The sequence below is a fragment of the Gossypium raimondii genome, chromosome 11 (assembly GCF_025698545.1).
Source record: "Gossypium raimondii isolate GPD5lz chromosome 11, ASM2569854v1, whole genome shotgun sequence".
In the NCBI taxonomy this organism is placed as follows: Eukaryota; Viridiplantae; Streptophyta; class Magnoliopsida; order Malvales; family Malvaceae; genus Gossypium; species Gossypium raimondii.
Genome location: NC_068575.1, coordinates 31,457,857 through 31,479,838, shown reverse-complemented (window position 1 = coordinate 31,479,838; position 21,982 = coordinate 31,457,857). Strand labels below are relative to the sequence as shown.

The 21,982-nt window shown below is 34.8% G+C and overlaps 3 protein-coding genes and 1 pseudogene across 3 annotated transcripts; 2 read left to right on the top strand and 2 right to left on the bottom strand.

The window, feature by feature from the left end:
• The first annotated feature begins 259 nt into the window (after nt 1-259).
• Nucleotides 260-832, top strand: LOC128034783 (uncharacterized). The gene has a single exon (XM_052623624.1). It carries the CDS (start codon nt 260-262, stop codon nt 830-832), a length of 573 nt encoding a protein of 190 aa, XP_052479584.1.
• Nucleotides 833-11,630: 10,798 nt separating this feature from the next.
• Nucleotides 11,631-12,208, bottom strand: LOC128034782 (uncharacterized). Its single transcript, XM_052623623.1, has 2 exons — nt 11,946-12,208; nt 11,631-11,832 (listed from the first exon to the last, which is right to left on the bottom strand). The coding sequence occupies exons 1-2, from the start codon at nt 12,206-12,208 to the stop codon at nt 11,631-11,633; spliced, it is 465 nt and encodes a 154-aa protein (XP_052479583.1).
• Nucleotides 12,209-15,237: 3,029 nt separating this feature from the next.
• Nucleotides 15,238-16,753, top strand: LOC105801562 (2-methylbutanal oxime monooxygenase-like; annotated as a pseudogene).
• Nucleotides 16,754-19,872: 3,119 nt separating this feature from the next.
• Nucleotides 19,873-20,922, bottom strand: LOC128034781 (uncharacterized). Its single transcript, XM_052623622.1, has one exon. It carries the CDS (start codon nt 20,920-20,922, stop codon nt 19,873-19,875), a length of 1,050 nt encoding a protein of 349 aa, XP_052479582.1.
• Between the last annotated feature and the right edge of the window lie 1,060 nt (nt 20,923-21,982).

Here is a 21,982-nt window from a genome sequence, read left to right as displayed (position 1 = left end):
CGACCCCTGGAAACCTTTAATATTGTATCTGACCATGTTTAAAAACTCAATGGGTTGCATACTGGGGCAATATGATGAGTCAGGGAAAAGAGAAAAGGCGATTTACTACCTCAGCAAAAAGTTCACAGAGTATGAGGCAAAGTACCCGTCAATTGAAAAATTCTATTACGCATTGGTTTAGATAGTTCGGAGGCTCAGACAATACATGTTGTATCATACGACATGGTTAATTTCAAAGTTAGACCCAATAAAGTACATGATGGAATCACCTACGCTCTCAGAGAGAATGGCACGATGGCAAATCCTATTTTCTGAGTATGACATAACGTATGTGAGCCAAAAGTCCATAAAGGGAAGCACGATAGTTGACTTCTTGGCAAGTCGAGCAATGGAAGAATATGAACCATTGAGATTCGATTTCCCGGATGAAGACTTGATGGGCATTTCTAAAAAGGAAGGTGAATCATCAAAAGTTCAATCATGGAAGATGAGTTTTGATGGTGCATCGAACGCATTAGGGCACGTGATAGGAGCAGTCTTAGTGTCACCAGAAGGGAACCATTATCCGCTCACTGCCAGATTGAATTTCTTCTGTACCAATAATATAGCGGAATATGAAGCTTGCATCATGGGGCTTTGTTCAGCTATCGAAAGGAAAATCAAAATTTTAGAGGTGTATGGGGACTCAGCATTAGTGATTTATCAAATCCGTGGAGATTGGGAAGTGAGGGATTCAAAATTAGTCAAATATCGCGATCTCATTGCGGAATTGGTCAATGAATTCAAAGAAGTGACTTTAACTACTCCCATGAGAAGAAAACCAATTGGCTGACGCACTGGCCACGTTGGCTTTAATGTTCAAAGCAAACAGAGAAACTAAAATAATGCCTCTCCAAATGAACATATATGAGGTCCCCGCAGATTGTTTTAGCATTGAGAAGGAGTCAAATGGACAACCATGGTTCCATGATATCTTGGAGTATATCAAGAATCAAAGGTATCCCCAGCAAGCAAATGAGAATGACAAAAGAACAATCAGGAGAATGGCGATTGTATTTGTTTTTTATGGGGATATTCTATACAAAAGAGGAAAAGATCAAATGCTCCTGAGATGCGTGGACGCTGTTGAAGCCAGAAGAATACTTAAAGATGTCCGTGAAGGAATTTGTGGAACGCATGCCAATGGTTTCACTATGGCTAGGAAAATTATGAGACTTGGTTACTATTGGCTGACACTGGAGAGGGATTGCATTAGTTACGCACGAAAGTGTCCCAAGTGTCAAATTTACAGCAATAAAATTCATTGAGCTCCTTCGCCCCTTCATGTTATGACTTCTTCGTGGCTTTTTCTATGTGGGGCATTTCCCTGAAGGCTTCTAATGGACACCGATTCATCTTTGTGGTTATAGATTACTTCACAAAATTTGTAGAAGACTCTTCGTTTGCTAATATGATGAAGACTGTAGTCTGCAGGTTCCTAAAAAAAGAGATCATATGTCGATATAGTTTGCTTGAGAGAATCATTTTAGATAATGCTTTGAATTTGAACAACAAGATGATGAAATAAATGTGTGGGAAATTTCAGATAAAGAATCATAATTCCTCACCCTATGGCCCAAAAATGAACGGAGCAGTAGAAGCGGCTAACAAAAACATTAAGAGGATTATTTGAAAGATGACTGAGACATATAAAGATTGGTACGAGAAGCTACCGTTCGCTTTATACCCATACCGCACCTCTGTAGAGACATCTACAGGAGCAAATCCTTTCTTCTTGGTCTACAGGATGGAAGCTGTTCTGTCCATCGAAGTGGAGATCCCATCCCTACGAATCTTGATGGAGTCAAAACTAGAAGAATCAGAATAGGTTCGAGCTTGATATAATCAGCTAAACCTTATCGAAGGGAAATGCTTGAAGGCAATTTGTCATGGCCAAATGTACAAGAAGAGAATGATCACGACCCACGACAAAAATGTGCGGCTAAGAGAATTCTGCGAAGGGGAGCTCATACTAAGAAAAATCCTCGCAATATAAAAAGACTTTTGAGGAAAATGGTCACCAAATTGGGAAGGGCCGTATGTTGTAAAAAAGGCCTTCTCGGGAGGGGCTTTGATTCTCACTGAGATGGATGGGAAAGAATTACCTAATGTAGTAAATTCAGATGCTATGAAGAAATATTATGCTTAAAAAAATGAAAACTCGAAAAGGGCATCTTGATAAACAAAATGGATTAGGATGAAAACCCGAAAAGGGCATCCTAATGAAACCGATTCGGACTTAAGGAGCAAGATGACTTGAATGGGGAGTCAAATGGTGAAGTTACAATATTTGAAGAATTCTCTAAAGCTCGAAATCTTCTACACAGGAAGCCATGCTCGAAAAGATCCTTGACGAAGAAACATGGAGAAGTTCATGTGTTGGATATCTAGAGCATTCGTGGTCATTAAATTCATTTCTTTTCTTTGTGACATTTTCTTTATTGAACTATTCCTTGTCAATTTTCTTTCTCTATTGCTTTTGAAATAAAGTATGAATGTGAGGTATTTCTTTCGTACCTACTTCGCCATTTTCTAGTAGCTCATGTTTGATTCATTTAAATAATAAATAGTAAGATGACATACTCTAAACAAAAGGAATGTTGAGCATTATCCAGATGAGAATTTGATAAGTAAAACGATCTCAAAACAAGGACAAAGTTCAATAAGGGGTAGGAGGGTGATATACGAAAATGTGGGTTACCCGCAAAACTTGAGGATGAATACAAAACCTGAAAGAAAATTCAAGGATTGAGGCAATGAATGCAGGCCCTCACGAAAAAGGAGGGCACGTGACAAACAGCCTAGGGTGCATAGCAAGATCAAGTAGGCATAAAAGCATCTAGGAAAAACACGTTCATATTATAATAACATCATACATGACATATACAGGTATTTTAGTAGAGCAAGAGATTTTGGTGGCAGCTGCATTGAATCGATGCAAAAGAAGGCTTTCGAATTTCACCTGATAATCTTTTTGAAATTCTGATTTTCTCAAAATTATTTCTTTTTTTCAATTTATGTTTTTCAAAAATCAACTCATAATCCGAGAGGTGAGTTGAGCCTCGGGTTGCACGCTGAGGTATTTTCACTTTCTATTTTTTCAAAGATCAACTCATAATCCAAGAGGTGAGTTGAGCCTCGAGTCACACGCCGAGGTATTTTTCAATTTCTGTTTTTCAAAAATCAACTGATAATCCGAGAGGTGAGTTGAGCCTTAGGTCACACGTCGAGGTATTTTTCAATCTCTATTTTTTTAAATCAACTCATAATCCGAGAGGTGAGTTGAGCCTCGGGTCGCACATTGAGGTATTTTTAATTTTTTTTTCAAAATCAACTCATAATCCGAGAAGTGAGCTGAGCCTCAGGTCATACACTGAGGTATTTTCAATTTCTATTTTTAAAATATCAACTGATAATCCGAGAGGTGAGTTGAGCCTTGGATCTCACGCTGGGGTATTTTCAATTTCTGTTTTTCAAAGATCAACTCATAATCCGAGAGGTGAGTTGAGCTTCAGATCACGCGCCGAGCTATTTTCGATTTCTATTTTTCAAAAAAATAAATATAAGAAAATTTGGATAATCGAACAAAATTCAGTGCTTTTAAGTCATTATTGTATCCCTGTTTTGTCCGGTTCGTGTTTTAATCACTGAATTTTGTCCGGTTCGTGTTTTGTGTTTTAAATTTTTCCAAATTGCGGGTTCGGGCTGATCTCGTATGGGCCCAATCATTGGACCCATTGGGATTGGATAATTGGGCTTTAGCCCATTAGTGTTTTATTTTTTATTTTATTAATTTTAAATAATAATAATTTTAAAAATAAAAAATAAAAAATACATTTTGACCCTAACTTTTTAAAATTACATTTGACCACTAAACTTTTCTAAAATTACACTTTGACCCCTAAACTTTCCTAAAATTACATTTAACCCTAAATTTTCTTAAAATTACACTTTAGCCCTAAAATTTTTGTAACCTTTTCAATTTGATCCTTCTGGCACAAAGGCACGATTTACACATCTGCTCCCCAATTTTTCGGCAGCCAACGTGGGTGGTGGCCCCCCTCCTCAACCACTACCAGCAAAACCAAACAAAATCAACAATAAAAGGGTTTTTTCGCCAAAAATTCAGAGGAAGAGAAGGACAAGAGCAAAAAAACCAATAAAAAAAGAGAAAAAAAATAGCAAATGAAGCCAAAACAGCAAAAAAAACACGGTCGTGCCCCATCGCCGCTGTGGCCACCGTCATTCCTCGCCTTTCTTCCTCCACCGTTGCCTCCCCCTAAAAAAATAGACAAAACAAGAAATAAAAAAGGAGAGAAGAGTAGGAAGAAGGCGAAAGGAAGAAAAAAAGAGAAGAGAAAGAGGAGCATCGGTGTCGGCCGTCGCACTGCTGGACAGAGGAAGCGTTGGCGGCGATGCGAGTTAGGGCTAGGGTTTTAAGAAGAAGAGGGAAAGAAAAGAAGAAGGAGGAAAAAATAAGAAAAAATAAGAAAAAAGAAAGAAAAAAGAAAGAAAGAAAAAAGAAAAAAAAATATATAAATGATCAGTTGGATCCAAACCGAACCGACCTGACCAGACTCGACTGCCTATCCAGCAGGCCTGTCCATTCCAGCAGGCCCATTCCAATGGCCCAGCAACCAATCCCTGCTCAATCTGCACAGCCCAAAAGAAAAATGAAAAAAGGGAAGAAGCCTAACAAACAAGAGGCGGTACCGACCAAGCAAAGACAACAGCCCAACACCCAACCCAAAGAAGACAAGAAAGCCATCCAACAACCCAAGCCCAATGGCAGGCAGCCCAAAAAAAAGGAAAAAGAAAGAGCTCAAGTCGTTTAACCCGTTCGATCAAGCCCTTAATTTTGGGCTTTTCGGTAATTTCTTTTTACCTACTTTTAATTTAATCCATGTATTTCGATGACATCTCGTTTTTAATATTATTGGTATTTTTTAAGCATTTTTATTTTTTTAAAATTTTAAAAGTATTTTATTTATAATTTTTAATCTAAATAATTTTAATACATAAGGCAACGAATCGATTTGACATTAAGCCATTGATTTCATCGCTATGTTTGGTGAATATCATTGGTTCGTGTTAAATACGAGACGCCTTTCTAAAATTGATAAATTCAAAAAAAACTTTCTCGCATTTTAAAAATCAAATTTCTATTTTTGTAATTTTTCAATAGTTATCAAATCATTTTTAAAAAATATATATGTAATATAATAATATGTAATTTATCAAAATTCTTGTGTTTCAATCGGATCACGATTAAATATTAAATTAAACTAGTATTTTTGAAAATAAAGACAACGCATGTTTAACGAGATACCAATTTTTGGGCGTTGCGAGGGTGCTAATACCTTCCTCGTGCGTAACTGACTCCCGAACCTTAATTTTCTCTAGATTTTGACGTAGACCCAAAATCAACTCTTTGTAAAGAAATTTTAAAAATAATTTTTCTTTAAAAAGAGAATTAAATAGGTATCCGATCACACCTAGAAAAAGGATCGGTGGCAACTCTTTTTTTAAAAAAAAAATTGAGAGTCTGTTTTCAAATTTTCAATAATCGCCTCGAATAGCACCCATGCAAAATTTTAGGTCGCTACAGCAAATGTGTGATCGGTGGCGACTCCTCTTTTTTTTTAAAAAAAATTGAAACTGCTTTCAAATTTTCAATAATCACCTCGAATAGCGCCCATGCAAAATTTTAGGTCGCTACATTGTGTTATAATGGATATCCTTCAGTTTTAGAAGGGTATTCAGATGCTAGTTGGATTAGAAGTTTAGAAGATCATGCATCTACTAGTGGATGAATCTTCATTCTTGATGGAGGAGTCATTTTTTGGGTTTCCAAGAAACAAAAACATATTACTGATCCCACCATGGCAGCAGAATTTATTGCATTAGCCGCTGCATCTAAAGAAGCGGAATGGTTAAGAAATTTTCTTTATGATGTACCTTTATGGCCTAAGCCAATTTCACCTATTTCTATCCGTTGTGATAGTGAGACTACTCTAGCAAAGGCATATAACCAATTATATAATGGAAAGTCTAGACACATTGGATTAACACATAGCTATGTCTGACAATTAATCTCTGATAGAGTGATCACTATTAATTATGTGAGGTCAATTGAAAATTTGGTGGATCTTTTGATAAAAAATCTCGCTAGAGATGCAGTCAAAAAGACCTCAAAAGGGATGAGACTCAAGCCCATTAATTAGAGTCAGTAATAAGCTTCTTAAAATACTAATCCTCTCAAATTTATTTTTCTTTTAAATTGTCATTCTAATTGTTCAATAATAATTTTGATGTTTTTATTGTTATTAGCATTTTACTAATTTATAATTCGATAATTGTTAATAACATTATCTAATTTAAAATTTGTGGAATAAATGAAATTAAATAAAATTTTTGGATTTAAAGCAAATGTAAAACTAAAAGAAAAATTATTAAAAATTATTTTAAGATTTTCAAATAAATTAGAATCAAATGAAAATGAAATTACATATTTTTCAAAGATTTTGAAATGTTTCCTTGAATTTTTTTAGATTTTTCATTTTATTTTAATAAAATAAAGAGATAATATATTTTTATCAAGTGCTTATTACATTTGCATTTTGCTATCAAGTTCATATGATTAAGTTGAAATGACATATATTACTATATATAAAAGTACAATACATAGGTATCCTTTAGAAATCTTGCCTTGAATATCTTACACTATCCTTTTATTTTTCCTATCAGCTATAGTTTGAGGCTAGCGTGACTTTGTAAGGGAAGGAGGGAAAGTTGGGTCAACAGGCTTAACTTTCTTTGTTTTGGTTTTTTTTTTTTTTTGTTAATAATAATAAAAAATACAGACTCAAATGACTAAACTTTTAAAGGAGGATCCTCAAACAATCTTAAACCTAACCTTCTATCTTGAACCTTCTTGACTAGACTATCCGCGATAGTGTTCTCCTCTCGGGGAATATGTTGAATCATCCGTTGCTTTACCTTTGTCAGGATCTATTTAATTCTTCTAAGTAGAGTTGAGTTTGAAATTCTAAAGGCTCCCTCCTGAATAGCAAAAGCAGCCTCGAGACTATCTGTTTGAATTAAGATCCTTTTGAATCCTCTGTTTAAGATCAACTTTAACCCATCCAAGATGCCCCAAAGCTCAGCCTCCGTCACTGTATAATTGCCCAAATATCAACTAAACCCAATGATCCATCTACCATTTTGGTCACACACTAACCCTCATGCTGCAGCAAATTTCTCATCCTGCCTCATTGAATCATCCGTATTTAAGCACACCCAACTTCGATCCATGATGGAACTATCTAACGATATTTGGATTTTGTAAGCTAAAAACTTGAAAGCGGTGATATATTGTCTTGCCTAACTAAGGGAAACTTTAAGGACTTCGTCGATGCTCCATCAAATACCTTGAAAAGTAAATAGGGTACAGTTCTTTCAAATCTGCCAAGAGATGATCCCGAAAAGGCACGACCAATCAACCCCAACCAAAGAAAGAGGGTGAAGAATCTGAAGGTTCCCCGTTAACCATTCTTGAAGAGTTCCAGTGTAGAAGCTAGAGAGTGCTCTATTTGGGATGATTTTATCCCAAATTCTTTTAGCAGCAGGACAATCTTTGAGAACGTGTAGGACATCTTCAGACTCATTGGTTTTGGTTTTTCAACTAGGGATGAATTGTAAGGGAAGAAGGATAGGGAAAAAAAGAGAGAAGATAAGAATATTTTTTGTATGTTTATTACCTTTAAATGTTTAAAAGATTATTATAGGTTTATTATTATAAATTAATATCACTTTTAATAATTCAATTTATGTATAATTTTATATATTTCTATAATGTGTTTATGTTATTTTAATTTTTATTGTATTTTAATTATTGTTAATTTGTTGTGTTTGTGTTATATATTAATTCACTTAAAAATTTTTATAGTTTGTTGTCATGGTTGAATTTAGAAAAAAATCATGTTCATGTTTGTGATCCATAATGACTAATATTTTAAATTATGTAATTAAGTTTTATAATAATTCAATTTAGAGAAAAAAACTTACTATTTTATTTTTAAGTTGTGTATATAAAAGGTTTTAACTAAAATTGACACATTGATTGATTTAGGATTCATAATATATTTAAATAAGTTAGTTCATATAATCACTGCATGATTTTATTCATGTTAAGCAAAGAGACCAAATGGTTATATATTTCTTTCATTTTAATGATATTTTGTGTTGTGTTGAATTTTAATTCTAATTTTTTTGTTTATATATGATTTAATATTAATCCATAATTTAATTACCACAAAAATTTAATTTATTTATAATTACTTCTTTAAACTAAAGGGTAACCAAGCTAGAAAATCTAGTATTTTATGACAATAGATAATTATAATTACAATGGAGGAAAGATTTATTTATATCGGTGTAAGAGTCAAATGATTTATATTCTTTTATACTTTTTATATGATTTGTCTTTTAATAATTCAACCATCAAATTTCATACATAATTTATATAAATCATACCTATTAAATTAAAAAAATCGATACAAGTGAGAGATACACTTTTTTTTAGCAAATGCACCTATTTTTAGATGAGTGCAAATTTCAGTTTAAATTGAAAATAATTGATGGAATTGAAAATTTTCATTGATTCGTCATCAATTATGAAAAGAATTGAAATTCCAATTAATTAATTTGGTTAAGTTAAATTAACTAACTAATTAATCGAAATTATTACTAATGAAATTTAAGTATATTTATTTCTCATATACAATTACTCATTAATTTTAGAAAATGTTTCACAATAATTCTTTTAAATAGGAGTATTTGATTAATTTGTTGCTATTGAATTATCACATCTTTCATAGTTAAAATAGGATGACAGAAATTGAGGCACAAACTAGATCACTTTCAAGTGTGCGAACCATTTGAATTAGATTACTTAATCCTATGATGTCACCGAACTGAACATCCAATCGAACCATATCAATTTGTATTTCGGTAAAATAAATTTACAATTATGAATCGAATTATTGTACCAACTGTGTATTACTCAAAACATCGAACAATGAGCTTTTCTCAAAATGATGCCAAAACCAACAGTATGAGACAATTCTATTTATCTCGAAATTGGAGAAAATATGAAGACAAGATGAAAAAGTTTAAACTATAGTTTTGAATTTCACAATTCAAACACCGTATTGTTTTTCAAGCTTTAGCTAGAATGAAATTTAATTGCTCATGATAAATAATGTCATAAAGGAAATCGAATAAATAAAATTGAACTAAAAAATAGTGAAAAAACCTCGTGCGTTGGCCTGATGGTCAGGGTATTCATCGCCCCATATGTGTCTTGGGTTCTAGTCGCATTAATGTTAGAGCTTTGTCCTCCTCTTTTAATTCACTAAAAAAATAGTGGAATGTCGAATGAAAAAAAACTAAACGGATTTTTTTCCTAAGTAAAACCATCCTTTCCCGTTCTCTTTTTCTCTGTTTTAGTTAAAAACAAACACCTATTCCTAATAAACTTCATAAAGGAAAAATTACATATTTATCTAAATAAAAAATAAAGAGATAAAACTTAATTGTAATTAAACTCTAAAAATATATTAATACAAATAAAAAATAATCCCAAAATTAAAAAGCCTTTGTACTCTAAATTCTTGTGTCTGTGCCCAAATTTGCATTCCTCGATATTTTAGACTTGCATCACACCTAAATAAAAATTAAGTAATAATAATAAAAATTAGTAACATCATGCCCAAATTTGTATCAAAATAAAACACATAAATATGTTGATTTGGCACAATATCAAATTCTTCCCTTGTAATACCCCACACTTGACCTGAACGTTATGACCGAATCTTAAGGAGTTACATTAGATCGTTTGAGAACCCAAAAATTGAACCATGTGGTAAAATAGTGTCTACTTTGACAAATTGTTTTCCAGTTTTAGGGAAAATTCTAGTTGGAATCCTTACTTTATTACAAGAAAATATTTACGTGACTATCTTGTTTTGCAGCTGAAATATGCCAAGTTATAGGGTTTTGAAATCTGTGGTTTATTTGTAACAAACCATTTTTGCACACATAAATATAATACTACTTAATCCAAATAAGAAGAAAACAAATCAAGTCACAAACGAAAAGTAACGTCCAAATCAATTTATAGTCCAAAAGTTCGAAAAGTCCAAATTAAACATAAAGTTCATTTGAACCATTTTATTGAAAGAATCCAATTCCGAGTTCCCGCTCATTGTCCAGTCCTAGGTTTGCTGATTACCTGAGAGGAAACAATCAAATGGTGAGCTAAAAGCTCATTGTATAACTCCACCCGCACAACAGATCAGATGCATATAATTTAACAGATACGTATGGAGTTGCAGTTCAATAACAAAATTAGATGCATATTCAGATACAAAATCAAATTCTACCCCCATCCGCTACATACCATCTCCGTCCATCCCTAAACATGAGTTAGGGTAATAAATACCCATCCAACTCCACACACCTATAAGTGAGCGTATGCCACTTTTCAGAACAATGCAGACAAGCTGTCAGAAACAAATAAGTTTGGTAATGCCACCGGAACAAATATGTGGTCTTAGCCACCAGATAAGGCAAATTATTAAACAGTCAACACTTCCTTCATCTTATCAATGTCCCACCCCAATGCTTATTCAATACTAATCTAATATCAAATACATACATGATATACATGCTAAACACATCATATTATAAAATCATGCTTTCAAAAGTCATATAAACAGAGATAGAATATTAGATTTCATAAGTATATAGCATACATAACATATATTGGAGTCTATGAATTGACTAATCTCAAATCACATTTCAAATTCAGCCCAAACTAAATGTTATGAAAATTGGGTCCACACACCCGTATGGCCCACACGACCTGACACACGCCTATATGACATCGACAGTCCACCACGATTTGACCATAATACAAATATCAATCACTTACCCTTGAGAAAACAACAGCCTAAAAAGCTGCATAGATCGTTGGAGGGACGTCGTATGTGTCACATTCTTCTCCTATTGGAAAACCAAAACGATCAATTCCCAATGTAACAATTGACCTGAAAAGTGTACCTTAACGATTCAAGGAAATAGATACACTACTAAAGCAAAATAACTACTACAACTGCCCTACAATTCAAATTCCACCCAACTACTACAACATGTGCAGCACACTTATGGAGAAGCACAAATTATTTCTGTTTGCACACGCAAGGATTCAAATACAAGATCAAAGGGTAAGCTAAAACCTTACCACTGAACCAACAAGCTCATTCTATCATCAATTGAGCAAAAATAATATAAAAACCTAATATCCAAAGTTAGGGGTTGGGCAAAAATTAACAAATTTTAAAGGAAAAATGATTCAAACCCAGAATTTCTTACACACTACTCACAACACATAACCACTAAACCAAATAATTCACTTTAACAATTTTTTAACAATTCAAAAACTAAAATTTTGGGGCGCTACAACTCTCCCCCTAAAAGAAATTTTGGCCTCAAAATTTACTTGACTCAAATAGATGTGGGTATTACTATCAAATCGAGTCCTCTGGCTCCCATGTGGCTTCCTCTGTGCCATAATTCTGCCACAGAACCTTAACTAACGAAATAGTCTTTTTTCTCAAGACCTTAACCTCTCGGTCCAGAATCTGTATCGATTCTTCTTCGGAAGTCAAATCCATGCTTACCTCAATCTTCTCAACAGGCACAATGTGAAGTGGTTCAGATTGATACCGTCTTCACATAGAAACATGGAAAACATTGTTTATACGGTCCAACTCTAAATGTAACTCTAATTGATAGGCGACCAACCCCACTTGTTTCAAAATCTGATAAACTTAGGGCTTAACTTGCCTTTATGACCAAATCTAAGGACCTTTCTCCACGGAGATACCTTAAGGAAAACCCAATCCCCCACAAAAAACTCTATATCTTTTCTCTTTAGATCCACATAAGACTTTTGTCTGTCAGAAGTTGCCTTAAGATAATCTCGAATCAATCTGACCTTATCCTCTGCCTCAGAAACCAAATCTGGACCCATAATCTTCTTCTCACCCAACTCGGTCGAGCATAATGGAGTGTGACACCTTACCACCTGAACCAGCAGGCTCATTTTGATATGAGTTTAGCGAAAAAATAATATAAGCCCACTTAAAAGGGATAAGGCTAGGACCAAAAATAACAGAAATTTCCAAAAGTGAGACTTGAACCCAAGACCTCAAACACATATCCAAAAAGCATAGCCACTGAAGAAAATACATATTTATGATATAATTCACAGAAACAAAGTTAAATTAGTCAGGGCGTTACATATATGTTACTTATTGAGATTGTCTCACAACAACTCATTTGTAGTACATATTATGATGGATGTTGAGTTGATGGTTATACACTGAATATTGTTCTAATTAAGTACATGTGAAACGATTATTAGTATGTAAATAGCGTTACCAGTGCAATCTATTTATAGGGAGAGATAAGAGAATTCTGTTTGAATCAGTAGAACACAAAAAATACTTATTTAATAGAAAAACTAGTCTTCTAGTTTAACTAGAAGGGGGTAGCACTCCCTATTTAAATACACTAGGGATATCACCCCTAATATTACATATGATGGGTGTTTGGGTCTCTCCTATATTGGGTTCAATTATATGTGCTTCCTAGAATATTAACCCAACACTTTGTAATTTAATCAAACCCAAGACATGTTTTTCTATTTTTCAAAATAAATATTATTTATTAATTAATTTAATTAGATAAATCAATTTTCCAGTTAAATAATTTTCTCAACCTAGTTCTAATTCCATTAAAGTCATGACAACTTTACCGAAAAAGAATCTAAGAGGAAATATATTTGATTTTCAGATTCAATGATTCACAATGACTAATTAATTTCAAATCATTTTCAAACTTCAATTATTTAATTAAATAATAATTGAAACGCTTTAATTAATTCTCAAGTCATTTCTATACTCAAGTGAGAAAATACATTCATTTGTGAATGTGATCAATTTCTCTAAGTTCATAATTTCCATCCATTTTGTTCATTTTATTCTACATGCAATTCATTTCTGGTTTCAATAAGCTAGTGGAGTGACCGATTGGACATATAAAATTAGGGCTCAAAAGGTTTATAATTATTTCTAACTTTTACCTATTAATTATAAGTTCATTTAGTCATGAAGTCATTCAATTATATTATCGTGACTAAGCTTTCCCTAATCACATATCATTACAAAAGCTACTCAATAAATACTCATCCAATTACCTTATCATAAGTGTGTTACTCTCATAGGGCATCCTTAATCTCTTTGTGATAAATTTGTTATCCCAATATAATCCTATTTCATGTCATGGTAACCATAACATCTTTCTTCATGAAAAGTTAATTACTATCAAATAGTAATTAAGTCATTTATCACAAAGACAGACGACCTATGGCCACATTTACTTTTCATTTATCATGTAATGTCAATGAGAGGATATCATTTACCTATTAATTGGTCTATGAATTCCCCTATTGTGTATGATGCTACATACTGCAGAAGTCATATATCCAATGCACCAGCTTTCGGTTCCTTATCTATTTGAACTCTATCTTTTACTTAAATCAAAGTATATGAGTCACACTTACATAGTCATCGTCCATTTAGGATTAAGATATGTCACACTATGAACATCACAAGTGAATAAATTCATAAATAAATTTAGAATCTATTCTACTTGGGTCTTGTCTGATGTATTGTCAGTCCAGTCAATCACATCTGTCTCTATCTTTTAGGAGTCATCCGCTCTGATGTTCAAGACAAAACATCTCCCTAATTAGACTTGATAGACAAAATGTTAGTTTTTCAATTAGTTCGCTCCTTTTAAACTAAGGACATGTTTAGGTTCATCTACCAATACAAGTTGTATTTTTGTATCATGATCTGACCTCATAATATCACTTAGTATTAGTTAAACATTAGATAATCATTACGCCAACGTTTGCTTTCATTTTGCTTTGTATGCAAAAAATATTGAGGACAATATACAAAATGTATTAATGCAAATAATGGATTTTTATTAAACCAATTTGTTCTAAAAATATAAGTGTACATAGACGAAAATACTACACTTAGGGAACCAGATCATATAGAAGATTCAATAGACCATTGAGTCATTGGTTCTGTAGTCACTAACCATGTGTGTCTTTCTTTACAAAGGTTCAAGAAAGCAAAAGATCTTAGAGATAATTGCACCAAATCAAAGTTTAGATATCAAATTACACATTGAAACAAAATTAATGTATAAATTTAATATTTATCTCTAAATTTATCTATAAATCTTAAACACTAGACTCTAAAATCTTAATATTAATTTAATATTTTCTATAAAATTCTAAAACCTAAATTCTAGATCCTAAAATTTTAGACTCAAAACTAAATTTAAAATTTTAATATGTTATATCCTAAACCTTAAATCATAAATTTTAAAAATTAAGTTTGCTTGTGAATTCCTTCCGGAATCACAGACCATTAGTTTATCTTTTTCCTTTTCTAAATTTTATTTTATTTCAAAGTTGTGAATTTGAACATACAACATTTTCTTTTAATGAATAAACCAAAAGTATATTTAATTGATGCATTTGAGTGTTATATACTTATATTCATGTTATTTTTAATTTATAATGTGATTTGATTATTTTTCTATATTGTTTTAATAGAATATTTTAATTTATTTCATCTATACAAAATATAGTGAACATCGTGTATTAGTATTGAATTCTCACATATCACAATTGTTTATAGTGGAACTTGAAATTAAATACACTTAAACCTAAAGTTTTAATCTTAATCAACCATGCCAAAACTTCATTAGAGAAAATTTTGCAATTTATGTGTAAATTTTGTGCTATATCTCAATTAATAATATATTTACTAGAGTCGTTTAACCTAAATCAAAATTTTAGTTTATTTTATGCATATTTATACGACACTAATTTAACTTTGGGGTTCGATTTTTTAATCACCGGTACTAGTGTCACAGGCACACATCTCACCAATGTTGGTATTTGATTTCTCCCAATTACAGTGGCTGCCTTCCATTCTTTTCCTCACAGTACTTACATTGCTTCTTTTAAAGAAGGAGAAGAATGAGAGAATGAAAGGTATTAAGGTTCCTCCAGGCCCTCCAAAGCTCCCTCTCATTGGGAACTTCCATCTTTCGGGGAACTTTCCTCATCATTCCCTTAAAAAATTGCCCAAGAAATACGGCTCCATCATGTTATTGCAGCTAGGTAGCGTGCCTACGGTGATTGTTTCGTCAGCTAAAACTGCTAAACAAGTCCTCAAAATTCATGACCTTTATTGTTGCACCCGTCCAGCATCCCCCGGGCCTAACAGGTTCTCCTACAATGGTCTAGACGTGCTGTTTTCGCCATACAGTGATCATTGGAAGGAGATGCATAAAATTTTCATTTTCGAGCTCTTGAGCATGAAGAGGGTACAATCTTTTGCATACGCAAGGGAAGCTAAGGTTGATAAATTGATCACTTCTTTATCTCAGGCTTCACCGAAATCGGTCAACCTCAACGAAAAGATATTTGCGCTCACAGATGGTATCATCGGATCCATTGCTTTCGGTAAGATATACGGAACAGACCAATTCAAAGACCAAGTATTCCACAATGTTCTTGGTGAAGCCATGAACATGTTGGATAGCTTATTGGCCGAGGATTTTTTCCCAAGGATAGGAAGAATTATAGATGCTTTGACAGGGCTCAGTGGTAGGCTTGAGAAGAGCTTTCACCAGTTTGATGATTACCTCCAAATGGTGCTTGACCAACATTTGGATCATGCAAGGCCGAAACCAGAGCAAGAGGATCTTGTTGATTTCTTGACAAGATTAATGAAAGATGAAAGCAACAGTTTCAGGATAACAGAGAATTGTGTGAGGGCCATGCTCTTTGTAATTTTATTAGGTGTCTTTATCTTTGTTTTTCCCTAACTAATCATATTTCAATACAATTCATAATTAATTTCCATCTTATTGTGTATTCTTGTAGGATGCTTTTATGGGCGGCATAGTCACCACTTCTACAACGATTTTAAGGGCAATGTCAGAGTTGAAAAAGAATCCAAGAGTGATGAACAAGGTGCAAGATGAAATAAGAAACTACATTGGGAAGAAAGCAAAAGTAGAAGGAAAAGATATTTCAAAATTGAAATACCTCAAAATGGTTGTTAAAGAGACCTTCAGATTATATCCGCCAGTCCCTATTTACCTTCTTTATGCGGGAATTTAAAGTGGGTGAGTTTGATATACTTCGTAAAATAGGAATTTTGGTTAATGTTTGGGCTATTGGCAGAGACCCCAATGGTTAGGAAAACCCTATGAGTTTTATCTCGAAAGATTCGAGGGAAGTCGTATCGACTTTAGAAGGTCGAATTTCAATTTGCTACTGTTTGGAGTTGGTCGCCAGATTTGACCTAGATTGGACATGAGAGACACAAATATTGAGTTCTCCTTGGCTAACATACTCTATTGGTTTGATTGGGAGGTGCCTAATGACATGAAGAGAGAAGACATTAGTATTGAAGAATAAGGTGGACTTGATTGTCAAAGGACACCCCTTTGTCTTGTGCCAATTTCAACCAGCTCTTTAAGTATTCCATAAAATTATGAAAAAGGAAAGTGATATGGGATTGGGAAACTAATGTATGGATCAGTGTCTTTTTAATTTGAGCAACTGCATCTGTTATTTCTAAAATAAATCCAATTGAATAAGGTTTACTACATGATTATACGTCTTACTATGATAAACTGTTGGTGTTATGAACAAAGAACAAACAAGTTGATTGAGACTTGAGTAGCAAGGCTCGATTCTTGCTAAAGAAACAACATATTTTCAAGACAGAAAATTGAAAAGAAAAGCAAAGAACAATGAAGAGTAATGAACAAAAACAAACTGATTGATTCATTCATACTTTTACAATGGCATAATGCCAATACATAAATCAAGCACTAAGCTTGTCAAAATAGTAAGTGGTCACCTAATCAACACCTACTACCACTAATGCATTGAAACTTGAAAAACAAAGCTTGTAAACATAGACAAAACTGAGTTTACAGCTCATTCACCATCTAATTACATCAATCATAAACCTAAATTAGTATATTTCCTTAAACTAAAGTTACACAATGAACAAAAAATCAGCAGCTGCACTTAATCCAACAACTTCTGCATGGCTTGGCCTGCATGTCTTACTTCTTTTATGATCTCGGTGCTACACGCTGACCATACTTCAACACTCCTCCTTAGGTAGCATGTTGCAAACTCCTAATCTCTTTCTCAAATGCTCGAACTTTGTCACACTTAGAGCCTTGGTTAATGTCAGCAAGTTGATGCTCTGAATTGCAATGAACCAGTTTCACTTCCTGTGCTTGCTCTATTTCTCTAACAACATGGAGTTTAATGCTAAAAGGCTTTGTTCTTCAATGGAATATTACATTCTTTGCAATTGCAACAGCAGACTGGTTGTCACACAAGATCTCTGTTGCTTCCCTTTGATGCACATTTAAATCAACCATTATTTTCCTTAGCCAAATGGCTTGGTTTATAGCACTTGTTGCTGCTACATATTCTGCTTCAACAGTAGATTGAGCAACTATTATTTACTTCTTCGAGCTCAAAAAAAACATAACTGAACCAAGATTGAAAGCATACCCTGAGGTGTTTTTCATGTCATCTATCGAACCAGCCCAGTCACTATTAGTATAGCCAATCAACTTCAGGCTTTTAGCTTTTCTATACATCAAGCCATGGCTCAATGTACCATTGACATACCTGAGCACCTTTTTATAGCTTGAAGGTTCTTCTCATTGTTGCAATGCAAGAATCTTGAGAGCAAACTTACAGCCAACATAATGCCTGGCCTAGTGGCTGTTAAGTACAATAAACATCCAACTAAGCTTCTGTAGGTTGCTTCACAAACCTTTTCAAAATCACTATGGCTCGATAGCTTTTCTCCAACAACAACTGGAGTATTGGTTGCTTTGCTGTTTTGCATTGAGAACTTGGTCAGAATCTTGGAGGCAAAAGCTCTCTAACTTAGGAATATCCTATTGTGCATCTATGTCACTTCCATACCAAGAACGTAGGTCATCCTTCCTAGATCAGACATCTCAAACATTTGCTGCATTTTGGTTTTGAAATTGATCAGCATTGTTTGGTCTCCTCCTATCACTAGCAGCTCATCAACATACAGGGATACAATAAGTTGAGTCTGTGCCCTTTCCTTCTTGACATACAAAGTTGGCTCGCTCTTGTTTCTTTCAAATTTCAAATTGACCAGGTAGCTACCGATCCTGCTATACCAGGCCCTTGGAGCCTATTTCAAGCCATACAAGGCTTTCTTCAGCTTATAAACCAAGTGTTCTTTACCAGCTATTTCAAAGCCCTGAGGTTGTTCAACATAGATCTCCTCTTCAAGAAATCCATTGAGAAAGGTAGACTTCACATCAAGCTGGTGGGTTTTCCACTACATTTGTACTACTAAGGCAATCAGCAACCTGATGGTATCGAGCCTGGCCACTGGTGCAAAGGTCTCCAGATAATCCAGACCATACTTCTGGCTAAAACCCTTAACAACTAGCCTTGCTTTCAGCTTATTCAAGCTCCCATCAGCATTGTGCTTGGCTAGATAGACCCATTTCACCCCAATGACCTTCATGTTTGCTAGTCTTTCAATCAGTTCCCAAGTCTGATTCTTTTAAATCATGCTGATTTCATCAGCCATTGCTTGTTTCTAGCCTAATTGTACTTCAGCCTCTTCAAAGCAGCTTGGTTTTGCTATAACTACATGAGCTCTTTCATAAATCTTAGCCAATGGTTTGGTACCCCTGACTGGTTCATCGTCGATGTCCATTTTAGGACCATTTTGATTTGGCTCAGTCTGATCTGCTACAAGGTCTTCAAAAGCTTCCTGTGGCTCATTCTTTTCCAAGTTCCAACATGATTTCTCATCGAACACCACATCTCTGCTCACAGACACTTTGTTTGTTGAAGGATCCAAGATCCTATACCCTTTTTGACTATGCTATAGCCCACCAGAATACCAGGTTGAGCTCTTTTAGCCAGCTTGTCCCTTTTAACAGTAGGCACATGTGCATAGCAGTTGCAACCAAAGACCTTTAGGTGAGCCAATGATGGCTTAAGCCCAAACCAGGCTTCAAATGGAGTTTTCTGAGCCAAAGCCTTGGTTGGAAGCCTGTTTTGAATGTAAACAGCAGTGTTGACTGCCTCAGCCCACAAGGTCTTGGGCAAATTCTTCTCAATCGTCAAGCATCTGGCCATATCCATCAAGCTCCTATTTTCTCTCTCACTTACTGTGTTCTGTTGAAGAGTATAGGTGTTTGTGAGCTGGTGTTTAATACTTGTTTCATCATAAAAGTCTTCGAACTGAGCTGAGGTGTACTCAGTCCCATTATCAAACCTTAGGGTCTTTAACTTGTAACCTGTTTCAGTCTCAACAGTAGCCTTGAACTTCCAAAATATAGAGGCCACCTCTGATTTCTGTTTCAAGAAATAAATCCAGTAAAATCTTGAAAGATCATCAATAAACAGAATGAAGTACCTGCTTCCATTCAGTGACTCGGTCTTCATAGGGCCACACACATCAGTGTGCACGAGCTACAGCCTTTCTAAGGCTCTCTAGGCCTGATTTGAAGGAAACGGGATCCTGGCTTGCTTACCTAGCTAGCATACTTACCTAGCTGGCATACTTCACAAACCTCCTATTTCTCAACTGAACTAATGAAGTTTTCAACCAAGTCTTCTCTGTCTAGCTGGTCCATTGATCTATAGTTGGCATGACCAAGCTTTTGATGCCAAAGCTTGGATTCATCTGTTGTGGCTGTATAGGCAGTGTCTGAGCCATTTGTCCAGTCAACAACAAAGCTCTTATCAGCCATAGTGACTGCCATGAGCTTGGATCCACTTGGATCATTGATTTGGCACTCTTTGCCCTTGAACACTACATAATACTCTTTCTCTAGCAGTTGAGCTACACTGTGCAGGTTTCTATCAATTTCATGTACCAACAACACATTCGAGATGAGCTTGTTACTTGTAGGAGTGCATATCAATACATCTCCTTTACCTTCTGCCTTTATAAAATGGCCATTACCAATCTTAACCTTGGTTTTGCAGCTTCTTTCTAACGACTTGAAAATGGCAGCATCTAGTGTTATGTGGTTTGCGCAACAACTGTCCAAGAGCCAACCATTTGTAAGCTTCTCCTGAGCAATTGAGCATGACACAGTAAAAACTTGCTCTTTACAGTCACTGTCTTCTTTTGCCAGTCGAGCTTCAGCCTTTGGCTGTTGTGGTTGGTACTGTCTTGGTTTGCCTTTGCTTCTGCAAACCTTTTCAACATGCCATATCTTTTTACAATGTTGGCACTGCACATCTGGTCTAAACCAGTAATTTGCTTCTGGATGACCAGGTCTTTTGCAATGTCTATAGGGTTGGTCCCTTCTTCTTGCAGACTTTGGTTTGTCTTTCCAAGTCTTTTTGCCTTTGTAGCCAGTCTTGCTCGAGGCAGAATTGGTTTTTGCTTGGAAAGCACCTTTTTGGTGCTCTTCCAGTCTGCTAGCTCTTCTTTGCTCCTGAGCATAGAGAGCATTGATCAGCTCTGTCAATGTGATGTTGGTCAGGTCCTTTGAGTCTTTGAGGGATGAAATTTTCGACTCATAGCTCTTAGGCAAGGTTGAAATCAGCTTCTCCACTATCCTTGCTTCACTGAACTGCTCACCAAGGAGCCTTATGTTGTTTACCACAACCATAATTCTGTCCGAGTACTATTTAATAGTTTCTTCTTCCTTCATTTTGAAATTCTCGAAGTCCCTTATCAGGTTCAACATCTGTTGCTGCCTTGTCATCTCTGTCCCTTGAAACTCCTCTTTTAATTTGTCTCAAGCCTACTTTGGTGTCTCACAGGCCATGATCCTTGTAAAGATCACATCTGACACTGAGTTTTGGATGCAAGACATAACCTTGTGCCTCTTGGTCCTTTCATCAGCATGCTGCTTGATCTGAGCCACTATTGGATTGGCTCTTAGTGGCTCTGGTTCAACATCTGAGTTGACCACCTCCCACAGATCAAATGCCTGCAGGTAGGTCTTCATTTTGACCACCCATATGTGAAAGCCCTCTCCATTGAAGACTGGTGGTGCAGCTAGTGAGAAGCTTTATGAGGCCATCGTTTTAAGTAGCAGGTCCATTAAGATTAAGGCTCTTGATACCAATTGTTGGTATTATGAACAAAGAACAAATAAATTGACTGAGACTTGAGTAGCAAGGCTCGATTCTTGTTGAAGAAATAACAGATTTTCAAGACAGAAAATTGAAAAGAAAAAGCAAAGAACAATGAAGAGTATTGGAACAAAAACAAACTGATTGATTCATTCATACTTTTACAATGGCATAATGCCAATACATAAATCAAGCACTAAGCTTGTCAAAACAGTAAGTGGTCACCTAATCAACACATACTACCACTAATGCATTGAAACTTGAAAAACAAAGCTTGTAAACATAGACAAAGCTGAGTTTACAGCTCATTCACCATCTAATTACATCAATCATAAACCTAACTTAGTTCAAAATGAACTAGAATACATTTCCTTAAACTAAAGTTACACAATGAACAAAAAATCAACAACTACACTTAATCCAACAGCTTCTGCATGGCTCGGCCTGCATGTCTTGTTTCTTTTATGATCTTGGTGCTACATGCTGACCATACTTCAACATAAACGACTAAACTACACTAAAAACAGTCAGAAATTAAGGAATTTTCACCAGACCAAGCCTTTGGTTGTGCCATTTTCTCCAAGAAACAAA

Excerpts from the sequence above, each read along its gene's own strand:
- LOC128034782 (XM_052623623.1), bottom strand. The coding sequence starts at position 12,208 with ATGAGCCTGCTGGTTCAGGTGGTAAGGTGTCACACTCCATTATGCTCG. Across the intron at positions 11,833-11,945 it reads AGATTTGGTCATAAAGGCAA|ACGGTATCAATCTGAACCAC; the intron begins GTTAAGCCCTAA and ends TTCTATGTGAAG.
- LOC128034783 (XM_052623624.1), top strand. The coding sequence starts at position 260 with ATGGAATCACCTACGCTCTCAGAGAGAATGGCACGATGGCAAATCCTA.
- LOC128034781 (XM_052623622.1), bottom strand. The coding sequence starts at position 20,922 with ATGGTTGTGGTAAACAACATAAGGCTCCTTGGTGAGCAGTTCAGTGAA.